Source organism: Artibeus jamaicensis, unplaced genomic scaffold (genome assembly GCF_021234435.1).
Source record: "Artibeus jamaicensis isolate MK-2021 breed Jamaican fruit bat unplaced genomic scaffold, CSHL_Jam_final scaffold_1031, whole genome shotgun sequence".
NCBI lineage: Eukaryota > Metazoa > Chordata > Mammalia > Chiroptera > Phyllostomidae > Artibeus > Artibeus jamaicensis.
The window spans coordinates 6,829,956-6,851,974 of NW_026522026.1; the positions used below are offsets into that span (position 1 = coordinate 6,829,956).

Genomic DNA, 22,019 nt, shown 5'->3' on the forward strand with positions numbered 1-22,019 from the left:
ACAACCATGACAGGAACAGAATCATAGGTATGGAGATCATTTTAAAGGTTATCAGCTGGGAGAGGGAAGTGGGAGATTGGGGGAAAAGGAGCAGGGACTGAAAAAGTATAGGTGGTAGGTAAAAGTAGACAGGGGGTTGTTAAGAATAGTGTAGACAACGGAGAAGCCAAAGAATTTATATGCATGACCCATGGGCATGAACTAAGGGATAGGGGGATTGCTGAAGGGAAGAGGGGTACCAGGTAGAGGGGGGCAAAGGGAGAAAAACTGGGGCAACCCTTATAACATGAACAATAAAATATACTTAGAAAAAAAATAAAACACTCTATGAGCCAAACAGAACAAACCACTGTTAATGAAAGGTACTTCATGGGAAAAAAATAAAAATAAAATGTGTAGTCTAACCTTCATAAGATAGAATAGTATTATTAACAGCAGCATAATAGTTTATTATTAATTACAATAACTGCCATATATGAAATCACTTTTATTATTTCATGTTATCTTTCTAAACAAATTTGAGGGAGATTATATCTGTATATACAGATACAGATATTCAATAAATTAAAAATAAGACAAATTAAAACATGGGAAAACAATAGCCTAATAGGAATAAATAATGACTTACCAGGAAGAAAAGTTTGTCTGTGGAAATACATGCTTTATGTTCAGTATGGTTACTAAGGGCAGTGGCATCTCCAGAGCAGTGCTTTCCAGCTTGGTATTCAGTCAGGTGCAAGCTACATTGTTATTATTCTAGTACTACTAATTGAAGCAAATTTACTCTGGCTTAAAGCTACTTCTTCATTTCAGTCTGAATATTTCTTGTGTGTGTGGGGAGGAGAGGTGAGATTTGTTATGCAGGAATCCATTCACATGCTTAACCCAAGTTCTGCCCTGGAAAAATCCAGGGGAGGATCATTGCTCTCCAGAATGTGTGTAATGGAAGCGAATGGAAGGGAAGGCCTGTAGTTTATGATTTACAGATTATAAAAGTTACCAATTATTTTTCTTTTCATACTAACTTTTATACATATACATTTATTTTTCTTCTTATTCTGTCAGACCAATATCTATCCCTATTTCTTTTACTTTTAAGGGATTTTGAAAATATTTAGAATGCTTTATAAATACTTTTATAATCTCATATTTGGAATTATAAATTTACCATTGAATTGGACTTGAACTATATATTGAATTGGACATAGAAATAAATAATAAATGGAATTTATGGTTACTGCCAGTAGTCTTGATATATATATAAGAAATGAGTTGAGAATTGAAGTACGTGATAATATAGTCAAAACTAAATATGGATACCTGAGGAAGTGATGGGCATGCACTGGGTTGCTCATGAAAGACTTTTGTGGGAAAAAGTATGTGATGAAGAATTTGGGAGATATGGATTGGTAGCCAGCAATTGATGATTTTATCTCGGATTACTAAAATGTCTTAACTAGTTACCTCCCACTAAATGTGTTCTTCAGAGAGAAATAATATTAGGTAACTAATACTTCACCAGAAAATTCTGGAAAGCACAGTGTTTGGAGAACCAAATTATGCCATTTCATTCTCAAAGCAGGCACCATCAATGACCATTATTTACAGTGTTTAGGTATAAATCACGTTGAGGGACATATTATCTCTATGTATAATACTTAACATCAGGCCAGCTCTGTGTCTAATTTATCATTAGTGGAATTGGAAAACTTGAAATTTTAGAAATGAGTTTTTTAAGTTAGAAGACTTAGTGAATATTTTTCCTTAGTTTTGTAATTCACAGGGATAAAACTGTACTTTGGTGGGTGATTGCAAGTCCATAATAGGATCTATGGTTTCTCTAGGAGCTTTTACTCTGATTCAGTGGCTACACAACTTGATTGTGCATCAGAACCATCCTGGGAACCCCCCGCCAACTTCATAATGAATTTATATTATTATATATTTATAAGAACATATACAAAAGTAGAATAATATAATGAGTAGTGGGGTTTTAGAATTATGTATATTAGGGTCTGGCACAAATAATACCCCTTTGTTATTATAAAATCTTACTACAAAATTATAAACGTGATTTTGTAACAACAGTATCACACTCAAGCATACCTTATGACATTTTAAGTGAAATATTGAAATTAAAACTAAATTATTACACTCATATTATTATCCTACCAACCACACTCAAGCAGGCATTACTTCTGCCAGACCCTGTATGTACACTAGGGTTTTTCTGAGACTTTTTGATTCACACTTGGAGTCAGAACCTAGAAACTATTTAAGACAAATTCTCACACATACACACACCAGCTCACCAGGCAATTCTGATGCACAGTTGAGATTGGGAAGCATTCATTGTTCTACGGGAATCTCTAGATAAATGTTTCAGAACAAATGCTATTTACTTGCTATTTATCTTGACCTATATTTATACTATCTCCATATCTAGATATATTCTAACTTCCAGCATTTTCCTTAAAACTTTTAATCAAAGTTTTGGTAGTTTAACACTTTATTAGTGCCTCTAATATGTTAATGTATGAATATGAAATTAATGCTAAGTGAACTTCTTTTAAAAGAAATGCCCTGCCTTGTTAAAGTTTTTACATAAAGTACATTGCCCAAACATCTTTGTCTTTCCTGGTCGATTTGATTTCTTCTACATTATCATGGAAATCAAATCTGTAAAGTGGTAAATGTGTAGTTTCTTATAACTGCAATTGGAAAATTAGGTGGATCTTGAATGATTTTCTTCTGACTCAGGAGTGTGTTCAGAGTTCTTCTTTCTCCATTGTTTATACCCAGTAGTAAACTTTTCCTTTGACTGCTTTGACTTAGCATTGCTCAGGCTGCTTCTTTGTAAGGGCTATCAAAGTGATAAAAGTGATACACATTACTTTCTGTTTTAAACTCTAATTAAGGTATAGATATTCTGTTCCAAGATGAGTTTTTAAAACTTCAGGTGGAAATCTTTGTTTAAATGTGTCAGAAGTAATTGTTCTTTAGAATACTTAGCTGTGTATTTCAGATACAATACTTTTGTCATGTAAGTTAACAGATTGTCTGAATAACTGTGATGTAAATGACTAATGAGGACATTTATTCTCTCATATAAGAGTTCTGGAAGGAGGTGGCTCTACAGTTCTCTAATTCAGTATTCTATTTGGACAGTATTTTCCTCTGATTCTCTTTTCCCCATCATGACCACAGATAGCTGCAATAGGTCTAAACATCATATTCTTATGTAATAAAATCCCAAAACTGGAAGGATGAGTAGGACCTTTTTCATAGTCTCTCCTTTTTTCTGGGTAGAAAATCTTTCCTTACAACCCTCAGCACACTTTCTCTTATCTCCCATTAAGTAAAACCAGTTCCATAACCAATCCTAAGTTAGTTACTGACAAGAGGAAATAGGATTCCCATTATCACTTCAGAACAATATCGGCTCATCCCCTGAAACTGGACCCACCCAATAAATTTCATTGATATCTCTCATCTTAAACATTAGTATTTTGTCTCACAGGAAAGGCAGAGGCTGATGGGTATGCAATCATTAGTATATGCCAAACTATAATATTAATTTATATGTGACATTTTCCACATACCACGTAAAAGGTATTCACATGCAAAGTGAAAATGCAGTATTTTAACCTTTAGCACACATGCATATTCATTTGAGAAGCATGTTATCCTCTAAGTGCTACTTCATGATGGCATAGGAAGCCAGTGTTATGGGTTTAGGTCTAATCTATTAGTTGCTGAATGTTCTTATTTTTATGTTGGGTACACTCAGTTGATTTTCCTTTGAGATTATGCTCTTCATTGCGATTACTGCCTTGGCTAAAAAGTTCTTTTGTTTTTTTCTGTAAGGCGGCTCTAGCAGAGCTTAGTTGTCTTTTACTGCATTCAAAACAATGTTGTTAGATTTGTATTGTGACAGTTGTCAAATTAGCATGCATTTTTAAAGAAGCTTAACAAAATCTGAGTTTTTATATAGCCATTTTAATATTGAAGCTGGGAGAAAATACACATTTTTGGCATATTATGCTTTATTATTTCAAGAAAGGTAAAAATGCAAAAAAAAAAAAAGATGTGTGCAGTGTGTGGAGAAGGTGCTGTGACTTATTGAATGTGTCAAAAGTGGTTTGTGGAGTTTCATGCTGAAGATTTCTTGCTGCTGGACGATGATCCATGGTCAGGGAGACCAGTTGAAGTTGATAGCAATCAAATTGAGACATTAGTTGAGAACAATCAACCTTATACCCAATACATGATTTTGGCAGTAGTGGCTGATTCTTTTTAATTAATTGCTACTTGTCCTTCTAGGTGGATTTTCCACAGTTTTCCTGGTGCGGACTCATGGTGGATCCCGCCATGCATTGAAGCGAATGTATGTCAATAACTTGCCAGACCTCAGCATTTGTAAAAGAGAAATTAAAATTATGGTAAGTGAAAGCATAATTATGTTTAAAAAATTGGTGTGTTTTTCTTTGGTTTTGCATTATGGCATGGTTTTAAGCATGCTGCTCATTGCTTTATGCACATCTGTGAAAGCCATTGGACATCATTAAATTAACTTGGAAAATTATCTAAAAAGAAACCACTGTCCTGAGTTTAATGTTTACCGCTCACATGAGTGTTGAGTATAATCATTGTATGTGGTTGTAGTCACAGACAAGATTTAGTTTTGCTTTTTATTTTTAAAATCATGCTACAAAGTTGTTCAGTTTATTTGGTGTACTCTGCAATATGTAAAGTATCCTTCAGCAAAAGAAAAATTCTTTTTAAATATTAGCCCCTGGCTGGTGTGGCTCAGTGGATTGAGTGCCCACCTGTAAACCAAAAGGTCGCTGGTTTGATTTTTCTGTTAGTGCACATGCCTGGGTTGTGGGCCAGGTCCCTAGTTGGGGGCATGTGAGATGCAACGGATTGATGTTTCTCTCTTTCTCCCCCCCTTTTCATCTCTCTCAAAAGAAAGAAATGAAATCTTTAAAAATAAATAAATACATATTAGGAAATGTAAAAATGTTTTCATAGGCCATTGAAGAAAATTTCAGTAACTCAGTTAACTAAACAGTAAAAAAAAAAAAATAAAGTTACAAAGTGAAGATTCCCTTTTTTCTAGGGTTGCTTATTCTCAATGCTCCAGATGGCTTCTTGTTAATTTTGTGCCACTCTTCCTCTCCTCTTTTGTCTGTTCTCTTTTTCCTCTACATCAACTGTGTATCAAGATCTAATATATACATATACATTTAAAATTTTTTATTGAGGTACAGTCAATAATATAACCATTTAAGGTGAACAGTTCAGTGACATTTAATGTATTCACAATGTTTATGCAACTACCACCTCAGTCTAGTTCTAAAATCTTTTCATCACTTCAAAAGAAAACCCTTTTCCCATTAGGCAGTCGCATTCCATTCCCCTCTTGATTTAGCTGTTCACAGCCACCTGTCTACCTTATGTCTCTGTGGAATTATCTGTTTTGAATGATTCATATAAATGGAGTCATGTCCTTGTGTGACCTTTTCTGTCTGGCTTCTTTCACTAAGCATGTTTTTGAGGTTTACTGACACTGTAATATGTACTTCATTTTTATGGCTGAATAATATTCCACTGTATATATGTATATCACATTTGTTTATCTGTTGTTGGACTTTTTAAAAAAACACTGATGAACATTTGGGCTCTTTCTACCTTTTGGCTGTTGTGAATAGTGCTGCTATGAATGTATGTGTTACACATTTTTCTTTGAGTACCTGGTTTTAGTTCTGTTGGGTATATGTCTGGGAGTGGAATTGCTGAGTCATGATAATTTTGTGTTTAACTTTTTAAGGAACCATTACACTGTTTTCCACAGCGGCTGAATCATTTTATATTCATACCACCAAGTATGAATTTTCCAGTTTTTAAACAATTCATTTTCAGTTTTCAGTTATATTTAACATTCTATATTGTATTATTTTAGATGTATAGCAATAATGGTTAGACATTTATATATAAATGTTACAGTTTTTCCATATCCTCAGTTTCCCATATTTGTTATTACTGTCTGTTCTACTTAACCAACTGCTAAGAAGGGGATTTCTTATTTTTTATCGACATCTTTATTATCACACCTATTTTGACCCCTTCGTTTGAATATGGGCACCTTTATACAGTCTGGCTTATCTGAATTCTGCTTTAGTTGTCCATATTCCTTAGATTTGAAATTTATTTTTTTTAAGGTAAGGCTATAAACATAAAGAGTAAAAAGATTTACCCCAAGATAACTGGGGAACCTTAGGCCAAGTTCTCTAACTTGAGACCAGATATAATATTTTTGTGCCATAATTCTTCCGTTAGGAGAATGTGTATAATTTAGAGACATAAAATACAAGGAGGGGGGCCAGAGAAACTGGAATTATCTTTTTATCTTCTGGAGGATGGGCTCCTTTTAGTACAGGCTTCCCTGGGTACGTGAGTAGATTCTAGGAACCCAACCGTATCAGTATACCAGCTAGAGTTGTTGGGAGAGGCTGTGTTCGGCTTCAGTGAATTGTTTTTGAATACTCTTTCAATGCTTTTGCCCATTTCATGATGGATGATTCACAGGTGCACCTGCCCAGACTGTACTGAGTATTCAGCAGTTTTTAATAAAAAATGGCATGACCCCTGTGCCCTATACCCTCCCTATTCACCTGATCCCTCCCTTGATGAAAAAAAGTCCTCAAATGAAAACATTTTGCTGAAGTGGAAGAAAGAGATGAAACAAAAACCAATAGAAGCACTAAAATGTATTCAAATTGATGAGTTCAAAGACTGTTTTGAGCACTGGAAAAAAATGTTTCGATAGGTATATTGCATCAAATGGAGAGTTTTTAGAAGGTGACTGAAGTTTAAACATGGAGGAATCAATATACAATTTTTTGTAAGTTTAGCCTTTTGCGGGGGTTCCCTGTAATAGTCATTATCAACAGTAGTAACGCTCAAATCTTAGGCTTTTGAACAAGTTATTTTAGGGAGATCAGCTCTTGAGAGGAGTGGTCCTCCAGCTTTTTTTGACAACCTATCTCCCATTATGTACATTTATTTATGAATTAATGACATGTTCAGCTGCCACTGCAAAATTTCGAGTTATATTACACAGATAAAATTAGGTTTATTAGTGATAGTGGATGTAAATTTATTTAAAATAGTATTCTTGATAATTGTTTTTTAATTTTTACATAAACCTCATTAGATCATGATTATTTTAAACCTCAGTAATCTGTGCTGAAGGTTATCTCTTACTGTGAGCCGCAAGTGTGAGATTTGTCATTTTCTCATTATTTCCTATTACTTGTATTATTAGCATTATCTTTATAGTTTCTTTACAGAAATCTTTTTAGAATACTTGTTTATTTTTTATATTATTAACAGTACATACATTTAAAAATCCACTTAACTAGGTACATGTTAACTGCAGTATATTGTATGCAAGACAAGCAAATGAATGTAGTTGTTATTTCATAAATACAAGGGTTGGCAAAAGTAGGATTACAGTTTGTATGAAAAATACAATAATTAATAAATAATAATACAAGAATTAACTCTGTGTTTCCTATACTCACAACTGTAAACCTACTTTTGCCAGCCCCTGTATTAAAGCTTATATTTTTTAATATAAAAGTAAATATAGTAAAAATTCTGATATTCTATAGTAAATATTTTGTCCTGGAGTTCGTAAGGGCTGTCTTGCACACTCACTTTTGGAGACTATTACTTTTGAGTGAACCATCTTTTTTTGTTGTTGTTGAATTTAAAAATAAGTATTCACTGAATAATTTGCTTGTCAGAAAATGACAGTCAAATGTTAAGTACTTTCCATTGGAACTGGAAAAACCTTTTTGAAATATGTCCAATTCTATACTCATGCCTGAGTTTTAATTTTTGAAATTTCATAAAAAAATTAATTTAGACTTCAAACCATTAGTAATGATAGAGCTTTAAAATGTGTACTTTTCTGATTCTTAAAATTTTGTTTCTTTTTTATAGAAAGAGCTATCTGGACACAAAAATATTGTGGGCTATCTGGACTGTGCTGTTAATTCAATTAGTGATAATGTATGGGAAGTGCTTATCCTAATGGAATATTGTCGAGGTAAGTTTTTTCTGCATTTGTTTTATACTAAAAAATAATAGATTTAAAATGGGTTACTAGGTGTCACCTTATTATAGACAGTTATTGCAGTCTCAGCTTCAATGATCTGTGTAATTAAGGCACGCTGTTAAAATTATTTAAAACTGCCCTGACTGGTGTGACTCAGTGGATTGGGTATTTTCCTGGAGACCAGAAGGTCACCAGTTCAGTTCCTGGTCAGGACACATGCCTGGGTTGTGGGCCAGGTCACTGATTGGCAGTGTGCAAGATGTAACCAATCGATGTTTCTCTTATTCTCTTTCTCCCTCCCTTCCCCACTCTCTAAAAATAAGTAAATAAGATCTTTAAAAAAAAAAACAACAAAACCCAAGTTGTTAAAAAATAATTTTAAACCTAGTCATAGTTGCTGTAGGGATAATACAATTAGGTAAATGACAAGGAAAAATGCTGTTGGATTTAAAACAGGAAATCTAAGCAGGTAAAGAGCACTTGCACTTCATGCTTCCAATCCAGTTCTTTTAGAATCCAATCAAGAAGAGCATAATATATCAATATTAGTGTTAGAAGGTATTTTTTCTATTAGTCTACCATGTTACCTTTCAACATATTAAATATAATAAATTTGGAGGATATATTTTGATCTATAATTTTTATAAACTTGTATTATTTTGTATTTTGGAGTTCTTTTGTAAATATCAGAAGATAGAAAACCACATTTTATTAGGATCTACTGTGGTATATATATATATTTTTTAATTTTATTTAGTTATTTTTCAAGTACACTTTTTTTGTCTATTTCTCCCATCCCAGCCTCCCCCACCCCTTGCTCCCCACCTCCCTCCCATTTCCACCCCCCTTAAAATAAATAATTATTTATATATCCTGAAAAATAATGTTAACTTAAAAAAATTCCCTGAAATTTTTTTACTTGAATGTGTGAAGGGGGCAATTAAACTCTTTCTTGCGAACTTAAAAAATTCAGACTGTATCTGGCAATTTGGGCTCTAGGGAGTCCTGGTTTATGTTTGGATTCTCTTAAGACAGTTATCATTATTATTTGTGATACCAGAGACTCTTGTCATTTCCTGAAGGTTGGAGGAGAAAGATGATGGTAGTGGTGATGGGGAAAATACGGTCTTTCTTACTTCAGTCTTGTAAGGAAGGAGGACAGAGGGAACTAAATGAGTTAATATTATAATGTCTGTTGCATTGTATAGCTTATTGCCTCATACAGTGTAAGAAGTTAGATGTTTTCTCTTATTCATATCTCTCCTGTAAAGCATTGTGACAAGGAGAAGACATGGATTTTCTCTACCTAACTTTTCTGAATTCTAGTATTTTTTGTTCTGATTCTTAGCTGGATTAAATATAATTAAATTGGGCATAATTATAATGCTGGATGAGTTTAATTAATTGTTATCCAGAAGATGTTTTAAAAGGGAAGCCAAATGAACTTCCGTTTTTAGGGGACAATTTGTTTTAAGGAAAGCATTCTTTTGCTTTTAAAAATTAACAGTTCTAAAAATCTGGTTTGAATCAACAAGCTTTGTTTTACATGAAATTTTTATTTTGATCAAAGTTATTTATGTATTTTAAAAAGTCAGATCTGTTAAGCTATGGCTAAATCATATCATAATCCTTGAGATATTTCTTCTCATACTTACTTCTGTATTTCTATACTGCATCATGTAGAGAATTGGTAGTTTTAGTGAGATCTTTAGAGTATGAAAGAAAAAGAAGGAACTTAAAAAGTCAGGGGAAATATGTGATTCTGGGCTTTTGAAAGTTTCATAATGCTCATTTTCTGTTTTCATGTTTTAGATAGTATCTCTAGAAAAGATGAGCATTTTACTGTCACTGTAGTAGTCTCATTTTTTAGATTGAATTAATAACCAGTATTTAAATTACTTTATTTGCCATTAAACTATGACATTTAATAATCTAATTGTATTTTCTTTTTATTTATCTTAGAGTTAATAATTATATCAATTTTCACTTGCTTAATTTTCTTTATACATATTAGTATATTCCCCACATTCTCCAATGTAAATTTTTATGCAATGTGTTTAAATATTTTAACATTGTATCAGTTTCATTTTTTCTTTCCTTAGGAACATCCTTTTGGGAGGCTTAACTGTGTTTAATTTTGAACAGAGTTTAGCTGTCATTTTGGGAATTCCCTTTGTCTTCCTCTTGTCTTAGACTCCCTTTCACTGATGCCTCCCACTTGTTTTTATAACTACCTTGACAAAGTACATTTTTTGGTAGCTTTCTGATAATGGGTTTATGGGGAAAAACATTTTTGAAACCTTTCATATATAAAAATAATTTTATTCTATGTCTATATTTGTTAATTTGGCTGGATAAAGAGTTGTAGATTACATATAATTTTGATCTGTAATTTTGAAAGCCTTACTTCATTTTTTCCCTATAAGTTGGATGCACTATGGTTCCTCTTTTTTTTGTGTGACCTATTTTTTTTTCCCATGGACACTTCTTGAATCTTTTCCTTTATCTCCAGCATTCTAAAACTTTAAGTTATATGTGTCTTGGTTGTGGGTGATTTTGGTTTCACCCACAACCAAGTACCAAAGAAAGTTTTTTTTCTTTTCCTGGGTACTTAGTTTTTCTCTTTCATTTTATCCATTCTCTCTTTTTGGACTTGTAATTTTTAGGATATTAGGTTCCTGGATTGATTGCTCTTCCACTTTTCTTTCTTTTTCTTTTTTTTCTTCTTATTTTAATTGTGTTGGGAGCATTCCTTACATTTATCCTTCAACCCCCCTGTAGTAATTTGTATTTCTGTTCTGTTATTTTTAATTTTCAGGAACTCTTTCTTGTTCTCTTCATGTTGTTCTTTGTTAAAATACAACTTGCTCTTGTTTTAGGTGCAAGTATTTTGTTTTCTACTGATTAGTTGCAGCTTCTAAAAAGATTTTTATTCTGTTTCTTGCATTTGTTTGTTTCTGTAATTTTTTCTGTTTGCTATAATGCCCTCTCCATTGTGTTAGAACTTTTATTTTTAATGTTTTACCAGATAAACTTATTGTATGCACTACAGATCAGAATGTGCCCAAGTGGACAATTAGATATTAAAAGAAGGAATCCAAAGGATCTGAATAGAGCATGCTCATCAGTTCCTTTTCTCAGATGAATCAGTAAGATAAGTTTCCAGTGGGTTGGAGGGGTAGGGAATGGGCAAATTAATGCTCTTCCCTTACTTCCTCTATTAAAGCTAATTGTTTTACATAAAATTGTTGAAGAATGAAAGTACTTCAGTGAGGGAATCGGTTTTATGTGTATATAGTTCAAGTACATTGGTTTTGATTATGTAGAGATAAAACTGTATAGAAAGTAGAAGAATGTGTTAAATACCTTCTACCTCACCATGGTTTCAGGTATCAGATGTTTACAATCATTTTTTGTCTAATGTTAGGTATCTGCAGGCTCATGGTGTGGCACTGCCTAATTTGCTAATGTTCTGAGGTATAGGTTAAAGAGAGATTATGTGCTTTAGGTACCAAACTTTCAGGAATCATAGTTGGTATTTGGAATATATTTGTATTTTATGAAAAGAGCTTTTATTTGTAGGAGGTGTTCTACAGAAATTCTTATGAATAATATATCTGTTAGCTTTTGCTTGATAATAAAACATTATAAAACTCAGTAGCATAACATAACAGGTATTATTGCTTGTGCATCAGTGGGTCAGCTGTTCTATATTGAACTTGTTGGGGTGACGTCATTCATTTTGGCTAGGCTTGCTCATGTGCCGGTGGGTTTGCTGGAACTGGTTTCACACATTCCTTGCCCTCTTCGGGGCACTAGCAAGCTGTTTCACATGGACATGGTAGGAACATGAGAGGGCAGTGGAGCATGTGAGGGTCTTAAGGCCTGCCACTTCGGTCTTATTCTGTTGTATAATGACATAGAAGGTTGTTGGATGACCACTGTAAGAGGTTAGGAAAATGTTGACTTTTTTAGTGATGAAATTGGCAGAGAATAAAAGCTTTTGTTTAGGAAATGATATCTGTTTGAAAAATATGTGAAGATTTGAGAGCTATATGTATCTTGTTTTAAAAGACCTTCAATATATATTTCTTAATGTTTTCATTAGAATAACCTTACTTTAATGTAATTTTAGAAGAGCTCGATTTTGAATAATAAAATTTTGTGTGTGTGTGTGTCTACATTTGAAATGCAGCTCAAATACTGCTTTTAGCTTTTGGGGGGGACCTGAATTTTTTCATCCAAGGTTTCCAACTCAAAGATCTCTGAATGGAAGCAAGAGGGTTAACATTTGTTTAAAATTTATTCTACTAACTACAATATCGAACCTTTAGAATAGGTGGAATGAGTTTAAGGTTTTGATTTCTTTAGCTTTGAAATGGTATTCCAAGAATGTAAATGAATACCAAGAAAACATTTTTCATCTTGTTTAATTTGGGGTCAAAGTCAGGATGTCTGACAAAGAGGATGAAAGAAACTGCTTGCCTGGTCAGGTGCCTTACTCTTCAGAGATGCTTTGAACAAATTACAGCCAAGTAGACCTGAGTTTTCTGAGAGCTGGAGATTGATAGGTGAAAATCCATGTTCTTTTTGCTCTAAAATTCTAAGAAAAAAACCCAACCGTTTCAGAAAATACACGAGAATGCTGTTTAGACAGTGATAAAAGAAACAGGTGTGCATGCACATTCTGACGGATTTCAAAGTAGCAAACATTTATTTTGTTCAACCCTGTTTAAAAGAAGGTTTCAAGTTAGTATTATCTTGCCTTTTTAAATTCCTGAAATTGATTTTTATTAGAATGGTTTCTGAAAGAGCCACATATTTACTTGCATTCTTAAAATACAACAATTGTTAACTTTTGAATAATTAACAATTTCCATCATTACACTGTCTCTCAGGGCTCTTGTGTGGCTATTTGATTTTAGTATCCCTTACCTGGTTTAGAGTATTAGGTCCTTGACCCATCTCTCCATTTCCACTCTTGTGATTGCCTTTTCCCCCAATCCAGGAAAATGTTTGAAAAGTCATGTTCTGTGTTTCCTTGGTTCTTAAGTTACGGTGTTAAGTATTTCTGATTGCTATCTGCCTTGTCATAGTCATCTCACCTTACTCTCTTCTCTGCTTTCTAGACCACATATACATTGGCTTTCTTTAAGCTATTGGAAATCATTAAGCTCCTTCCCAACGGGGTGCTTTTGTAATTGCCGCCTCCTATGACTATCTTGCTCTTGTTCCAAATCTCTTCCTGGTTAACCCCTGCCTTCTTAGTTCTCAACATAAATATCACTTCCTTAGGTCTTATCTGATACCCTCTCTTCCCCTTCCTTCACCAATTTAAATACAGGTTTCTCTCCTATTATTCTCACTGTGCATAATTATGATGTTTTGTTTGTGAGTTTGTTTAATGTTTATCTCTGCGTTTAGACTATAAATTCTATGATAATAGAAACTTTTTGGGGGCTTATCATTGTTTACCCAATGACTAGCACAGAGTGGAATAGACATTTAAAAGCCCCATGATGCTGTCAATAATGTACACTCCCCTGATTTCATAGATGTTAAAAATGTTAAAAAAAAAAAGCAATAGCCTTAGCAAGACATCATCTATCTAAGATCTTCTCATGTTAAAATGAAAAATGTGAAAAAATGTATTTCATTGAATCAGTACTTAATGGTATAATAAGAATCCTTATTAGGGGAATTATGAAAAAGCCAATTTCCCAGTACCTGAGACCATAATGCATTTCTGAATTTTTTTGTGATAGACTGCATTTATTAAAAATATGTCCTCTCAAAACTACTTTTTCGGTTAGCTGGGCAAGTAGTGAATCAGATGAATAAGAAGCTGCAGACAGGTTTTACGGAACCGGAAGTGTTACAGATATTCTGCGATACCTGTGAAGCTGTTGCAAGGTTACATCAGTGTCAGACTCCAATAATTCATCGGGACCTGAAGGTACGAACTTTAGACTGCTTATGGATTAATGCATTTTTTACTTTCAAGTTAAAATTTTCTTTGGCTATTTTCATCTAAACCAGTTTTTATCACCAGCACTGACATTGGTCCATGTTTCCTGCCACATTTCCTGAGGCCATCTAATGACTGGCTGTAGAATTTGGTGGTGATTATCTTTAAGATCACTTTATGTTACCTGTTAGTGCACTCTGAAGTCCTCCAAAGGGATTAAACATTCCTGGTGTCATATTGCTAGAGATATCAGTACACATATCCCGTAAAACTATAGGTGTCGCCCTAGCTGGGTGGCTCAGTTTGTTGGAGCATTGTCCTGTGCATTGTCATATTGCTAGAGATATCAGTACATATATCCTGTAAAACTATAGGTGTCGCCCTAGCTGGGTGGCTCAGTTTGTTGGAGCATTGTCCTGTGCATTGTCATATTGCTAGAGATATCAGTACATATATCCTGTAAAACTATAGGTGTCGCCCTAGCTGGGTGGCTCAGTTTGTTGGAGCATTGTCCTGTGCATTGTCATATTGCTAGAGATATCAGTACATATATCCTGTAAAACTATAGGTATCGCCCTAGCTGGGTGGCTCAGTTTGTTGGAGCATTGTCCTATGCAGCAAGGGTTGTGGGCTTGATCCCCGGTCGGGGTACAGCTGACCCATGTCTCTCTCTCCCCTTCTCCCTTCCTTTCTCTCTCTAAAATGAATAAACATATCTCCTCGAGTAAGGATTAAAATAATAACAATAACAAAACTATAGGTGTCGTCTTTGATACCCACAAATACTACCCTTTCCCTGCTTCAAGTTTATGGAGATTTCACCTTCTTAGTGAGTTCTATCTTGTACTGCCTCGTTTATAGTTGCAACCTAACACTCTTCTTTCCCACTTGCTCTACCTTTTATTATCACTTGTCATTGTCTAAGATACTATATAATTTGCTTAAGTATTAGGCCTACTGTTTATTTTCTTTCCTCTTCCACTAAAATATAAGCTCCATGTGTACAAGGATTTTTCTTTTTTGTGCAATGTATTCAAGCATTTAGAACAGTGCCTGGTACATAGTGTGTTTTCAATAATTAATATGTAATGAATGAATGAAAATCCTAATTCTGACTGGTTACACAAAATTTATGAAAGGTAATAATAAAACACTCTTTAAGATACAAGAGAATAGAAGATCTTATTTAGAATGTAGGTTGTAACCATGAAAACGTCATTCAGGGAACCTGTGGTAAAAGGATACAAGTGAAGACAGGGTTGAAATGCATCACTGCAGACCTTCGTCCCTTAATTTGGGCAACTATATAGTTTATTTTAGTTATTTTGAATATGCGGCTTTTACTTTTCCCTAATAATTTGGCATGATTTTTTTTTAGATTATTAAAATTTTCTAAAAATCATCAACTATTTTTTTCTTAACATTTTATTTATTTATTTTTAGACAGAGGGTAAGGGAGGGAGAAAGAGAGGGAGAGAAACATGAAGGTATGGTTGCCTCTCACTCGCCCCCTACTGGAGACCTGGCCCACAACCCAGGCATGTGCCCTGACTGGGAATCGAACTGGTAATGCTTTGATTCACAGGCCATCACTCAATCCACTGAGACACACCAGCCAGGGCAAATAATTAACTTTTTTCATACAGATATTTTCAGGTGAGGCTTAATAATTTAAAACCAGAAAAGACATAGAACTGCATAATTTTGTACAGGCCATATTACATATGCTTATTGCTTTTTTGTGTGTAAATTTAAGCAAAATTGTTTCAGATTTCTTGTACAAATCTTTATTTTGTATAAATCTTTTATGTGGTAGACTAATATGAAATCTAGGGGAAAAATGATGAACAGTAATGTAAGTATTTTGATAAAGTTGAGAGCAATTGAATTACTGTCCAAGACTGTGTTATAAAAATAAAAATATTGTGGAAAAATGTAATAAAAATAGTATCGTTTATTGAGTGCTTACCTTATTCCAGGCACTGTTCTAAGTAAGCACTCTACGTGTTTTAGTTAATTTAATTTTTACAGTAATAGATGCTACCTTCCCCATTTTGTAGATTTGGAAACTAAAGCACAGAGTGGTTAAGTAGATTATCCAGAGGTATGCATGCTAGTGAGTAGCAGAGCTGGGCTCTGAATACATACTCTCTTGTTCTAGAAGCTGCATGAATTTGTTTACTGAAGTGACTACAACTCTAATCTCCAAGTTGAGACATTAAGTCAAGTCTTTTTTAGTGCAGTATTTTAGATAAAAATGGTATTAGGAGTCAGAAGTCGAATTTTAATGGTTTTTGTTATTGCTTGCCTACAGATAAAATGAAGTGTCAGAAATGGGGACAAATGGAGGTACAGTATAGATTCTGACTGCTGCAAGTTCTTTTCTTTCCCTGAAGCACTTTCAGAGAGGATTTAGGGGTTTTTGTTCCCTACACAGATGATCTTGGGATTAGAGAAACACTTCTGTGTCCTTAGAGAAGCAGTAGAGATAATAGAGTATGTTTTTTATTTGGTTCATTTGACCTTCCTCCTAATTTGAGGTACCATGTATACAAGTATGTATATGACATGTATATTTGTATATATATGTGTCACAAATCCTTCAGTGTTTGTAAGGTCATGGTTGTAAGAAGATAATTTTCATATTGAAAATAGTACCAGTTAATTGGTTTTCTTCTCTTAAGGTGGAAAATATTTTGTTGAATGATGGTGGAAACTACGTACTTTGTGATTTTGGCAGTGCCACTAACAAATTTCTTAATCCTCAAAAAGATGGAGTTAATGTGGTAGAAGAAGAAATTAAAAAGTAAGTGTTCATCTTTACTGCGTTTTCTTAGGGAATTTTAGTTAACTTGGGCCTGTGATCAACTTTACTAATACATATTGTAGATATTCCATTCATAGATTTCTTCAAAATATTTTTATGCCATAGACATTAATTCCTTTATATCTGATCTAGTTTGATAGGAAACACATTTTACCACGGTTACAAAGTTTTTCATTTACATTGTAAACACATTTATTAAGAAAGTTGTTAAATAAGCTATAGTAATTAGTGAAATTATTAAAGGGAATTTTCAGTAATTACTGAGTTTTTTTATTTAAGCTCTTTTTTACTAATACTGAGGATTTGTCTTGTTAGGAAAATTACTTGAAAACATTTAAACTTTTACATTACATTTAATATTAAGTTTATTTCTGTATGCATTGAAAACTATGCTGAAACGGTGTTAACGTTAGTAGTGTTCTAGAAAGCTCTCTGGTAGAAAAATAAGTCATATCTGCTTTATGTTTTTAAATCTTGTACTTTCCATGGTTACCTGTAAAGATTACCTGCTAGATTACCTGTAAGGATTTTTCTGTGACTCTTCTGTTTTAGAAAATGGAACTGTTTATAAAGCTTAGATTACTTTAATAGAATGATACAGAATGCAGAAATATCTGTCAGAATAGGAATTTCTAAGTAGTTGCCTTTTCTAAGTTGTCCTCTTCACTTCACAAATTCTCGATTCTTTAAGACTCTGTAGGAGCTCTTTATTTGAATTGCAATTTATATTTTGAAATTGCTCAAGTAGAGATGATACATTTTGAAATGAGCCAAGTAGACTTTGGCTCATTTATTATAACACTGTGGATTTCTTTTTTTTTTTTTAATTAATTTTATTTAGTTATTTTTCAAGTACAGTTTTTTGTCTCACTGTGGATTTCTTGACTACAAATTTCTACTCAGGGAACTTAGCTTATGATGATTATGTTAGATTCCATAAAAACAAATGCTTTAGTAAACATAAATGTCTCGAAAACTTAACAATAAATTATTGAACTTGCTTCCTGGGATTGAGGCTAATTCTTAAAAATGATTGGATTGTTATATATAATGCCTGCTATAAAGTTATACTCAAGCTAGGTGTTATATCTTGTTTCAGAGATCTGAAGTGTATAGTTAAGGTTCAGTAGAATTTTGCATTAGTAGTGAATGTAGGCTATGAGGGTGTTCTTGTGCTTTGTGGCTCAATTAAAGAGTTAATGGCCTAGCCATTTATTCAGTAACAGGTGTTTATTACATAGGGACTACAGTGTAGTAGACACTGTTGTTGGTGCTGCAGGAGAGCTGTGAACAAAAGTCCCGCCTGCATACAGTTCGTGTTCTGGCTCCTTAGGTTGCTCCTCTAGTAGTGTCATTCAGCATGTCCCACCAGTCAGAGTCATGGAAGAAGTAAGATTGTGGACTTTTAAGATACTTTATGTAAAGTAAAGTATGTTAACACTCGAAATGAATTTTAAATTATTCCATGATATAGGAAGTTCTTCCTTACTTTGGTAAATTTCTACCGTGAAATTGAGCTCTGCTTCATTAAAATACTCTGTCCATAATGTATTTGGGATTTTTATGTTGGTAAATTTTCACAGTGTCTTATAATTCCAATTATGTAATTTATAATGATGGTGAATATTAGAATTGTACTTAATTAATGTAGTTAGAATGATGACACTTGCCTTATTTTTAAAACAATAATTATAAAAACAAACCTAAAGGAGATTTACTACCATGAGCAAGGAAGTATGTTAGAGTCCATAGAAACAAACTCCTTAATAAACGTATAAATTAATTTTTTGAAAGAATGCAAGTTTTACTTTTGAATTGACTGAAATATTTTGATGAGGATATTTTAATAGTTAAACTATATTATTTCAAATAAGAAATTCAGGGAAAACTATGTTTCTAATACATTGTCTTTATTTAAGATTTTTATACTAAAGAGAAGTAATTTTTTTTATCATTAGAGATACTACTGCACTTGTTGAATAAATGTGTACATACATGCTTTGTATTGTTTAATTCTTGATGGGCTTTTAATGACTTAAAAATAATATTTTTATCTAATGTTATTGAATTGAAAAGTTTTTTGCAGTATTTTGTGTAGAATCAATGTAGTGTCTGTCTTTTAAAAATACATATATACATATATATATATATATACATATACATATACATATATATATCTCCACTCCATTTTACTTATTTACTGCCAGGTATACAACTTTGTCATACAGAGCCCCTGAAATGATCAACCTTTATGGAGGGAAACCCATCACCACCAAGGCTGATATCTGGGTAAGGCCAAGAAAGGTTGACATTTTCTTTAACCAAATTTAAACAAATGAGTTCACTTGATTATTTGCCTGCTGTCCCCCAAAAGGTGTTTCCTAATAAGTAGAAGAGTGGTATATGTAGAACTTCTATTCAGAAGACGAAAAAGACTAGAATATGTTATCTTCTTAATCCTGAACTGGCAAGCTTAGGTATAAAAAAGCAAATAAAGGACTAAATAATATAACTTTTTGCCATGATATTTTTAAGAGTTTAAATTATAAATGTGTTAACATTTTTTGATTGAGTGGAATTTTGATTGATCACTTTATGGAAATACTGGGCATAACTCTTAAGTAATTACACTTATAATTCTCTGGAGTATTTTAGAAAGTTAACATGATTAAAACTTTTTCTAATTATAAACATGCCAACTAACGTATATATTGAGGTGTTTTTATTATGTAACATGTGGATTGAATTATGAAGATAGATAATATTTCTATATAATTAAACTTTGTTAGAATGTCAATACCTCTTTAGAACTCGTTTCATAAGTAAGCTATGTTTTGGCTATATTTAATAGACTAGCAGGAAAGTATTTTAAATGTAAATTCAGCTAGTATTTAGCAATATGAGGGGGACCCAAAAAAGCCAGAATTATCTTCTGGAGGGTGGGCTGCCTGTAGTACAGCCAGCCCCACTAATTGAGTATCTAACAACTCATCTGTATCAGTGTGCCAGCTGGCATTGTTGTGAGAGGCTGCATTTGGCTTCAGTGATTTTTTTTTTGAAGACTCTTTCAATGCATTTGCCCATTTCATGATGGGTGATTTATGAGCACACCTGCGCACACTGTGCTGAGTGTTCAGCAGGTTTGACCAAAAACAGCATGACTCGTGTGCCCCACCCTTACTATTCTCCCCATCTTGCCCCAAGCAAAATTTTTTTTTGTTTCCCTGATGAAGAAAGTCCTCAAAGGGAAATGTTTTGCCAGTGTTGAAGAGATGAAATAAAAAACAGCAGAAGCACTAAAAGGCATCAAAATCAATGAGTTCAAAAACTGTTCTGAGCAGTGAAGAAATGTCTAATAGGTATATTGCATCAAATGGAGGTGACTAAGGTTTAAATATGTAAGAAGAAATACACAATTTTTTATAAATCAATTCCAGTTTTATTGGGCTCTCTCCTTGTATCTACCACTAGTAAATCTGTTAGGGATGGTGGAAAAAATTCCTTTGGAAATAGTTGTAGAGTTTACAAGAAAAGTCATGTTTATTTTGTTTTTAAAATGTAATATTCAGAATGTACTCAAACATAATGTGTGAAACCAAATGAATATCTCCTTGGTTTTCTTCTTCTGGCCTCTTCCTATTGGGGTTGGGATATCCAGATATTCTTGCAAGGTAATAAAAAGAAAAAATATCTTTAGCATCTTTTTATCTTATCTACATAATATATATTTTTTCACCAAACAGTGGTTCTTAAATCTTGTTGTAGTTGAATTTTTAACCATATACATAATTGATTCAACCCATGAATAAAAGTTTGGTTTAACTTGATGCTGAGTGTAGATCACTGGTTCATATAACTCAAATTCAGTTTGCTTTTTTCACATTAACATTTGACTCACTGAATGGGTTATAGTATAAGGTAGAAAGCAAATTCAGTTGGATCTTTTAAAAAAATTTATTGATGAGAGAGAGAAAGAAGTGTCGGGAGAGGCAGACATTGATTTGTTCTACTGATTTATGCCTTCATTTATTGATTCTTATATGTGCCCTAACTGGAGATCAAAGTCATAACCTAGAGTGGCATATTGGGATGATGCTGTAACCAGGAGAGTGACCTGGCCAGGATCTCAATTGGCTCTTAATTGATAAAATGAAAATACTAGAGGAAGCGACTGTGGAAGTTTGTTCTGGCCTAATTTTGTGACTGCCGCTGAAATCTGTTTTACCTAAAAGAGTATTTCAACAGCAGAAGAAACAGCGGACATCGTAGCTCAACTACCGTTTTGAAATCATCAAGGGTTGATTTAAAAAGAAGTTACTCTCTTTTTTTTTACCCCATATATTAACAAAAAGGAGAGGGAATCTTTTTGTTGTTGTTGTTCATTTTCAACCAGACTTAGTGTGTGTGTCAGGCTACAAACTACGTTTTCAGTGAAAAGTTTAAAATTTATACCGTCTGTAGATTAGTATATGAAGTAGTAATTCTGTAACCACTAATTGAGTATTGTTTTGAGGTTAGAAATACTCAAAGATAAAAAATAAGCAAGAAAGATAATCGGAAAACAGAATCTATGTGTATGTGCGTGACAGAGATAGAAGTTCAATGTGCATGATGTCATTTTCATGCTTGTCTTAGCTCAGGTGGAACAGAAGTATGCTACAGCACTGTAGGTGAGAGAGGTGTCCTGTTGCTTTCTAATGAGGGAAATGGAGGTTGTGGTAGCCTCCAAAATCAGGTCATTCGTTCCCTCCTGTTTTGGAACAATTCTCATTATATCAAGTGGATAAAAAGGGAAATAATAAATAATGCCTTTGGTGTGAAAAAACTAGGACACCTCATTGTGTTCATACTGTGTGCAGCAGAGTATTTTAGATTTATGTTTTTTAAGTACATTGCTGTCTAAAATTGTTATCTGGGAACTCCCACAATATTTACTGTAACACAAGACACTACTAAAGGTTTGACTGACGAGATAAAACTGGCTAAAATGCAGACCTCTTTTGCCTAAATTGTCATCTGAGTTGGAGAGTGGTGTAATTTAATGCAGATATACCCTATTCATAGTATTTTTTAGTGTTGTCAAGGGAGCCTTATGC

General features: G+C 33.4%; 1 protein-coding gene across 2 annotated transcripts in view; it reads left to right on the forward strand.

Moving 5' to 3' along the window:
- Nucleotides 1-22,019, forward strand: part of BMP2K (BMP2 inducible kinase) — a 130,106-nt gene that overhangs the window by 45,471 nt on the left and 62,616 nt on the right. For both annotated transcript variants that reach the window (XM_037147067.2, XM_037147066.2), the window contains exons 2-6: nt 4,324-4,442; nt 8,014-8,119; nt 13,942-14,084; nt 16,781-16,902; nt 19,131-19,212. In XM_037147067.2, the coding sequence (XP_037002962.2) occupies nt 4,324-4,442; nt 8,014-8,119; nt 13,942-14,084; nt 16,781-16,902; nt 19,131-19,212 (572 nt within the window). The remainder of the gene's footprint in view (nt 1-4,323; nt 4,443-8,013; nt 8,120-13,941; nt 14,085-16,780; nt 16,903-19,130; nt 19,213-22,019) is intronic.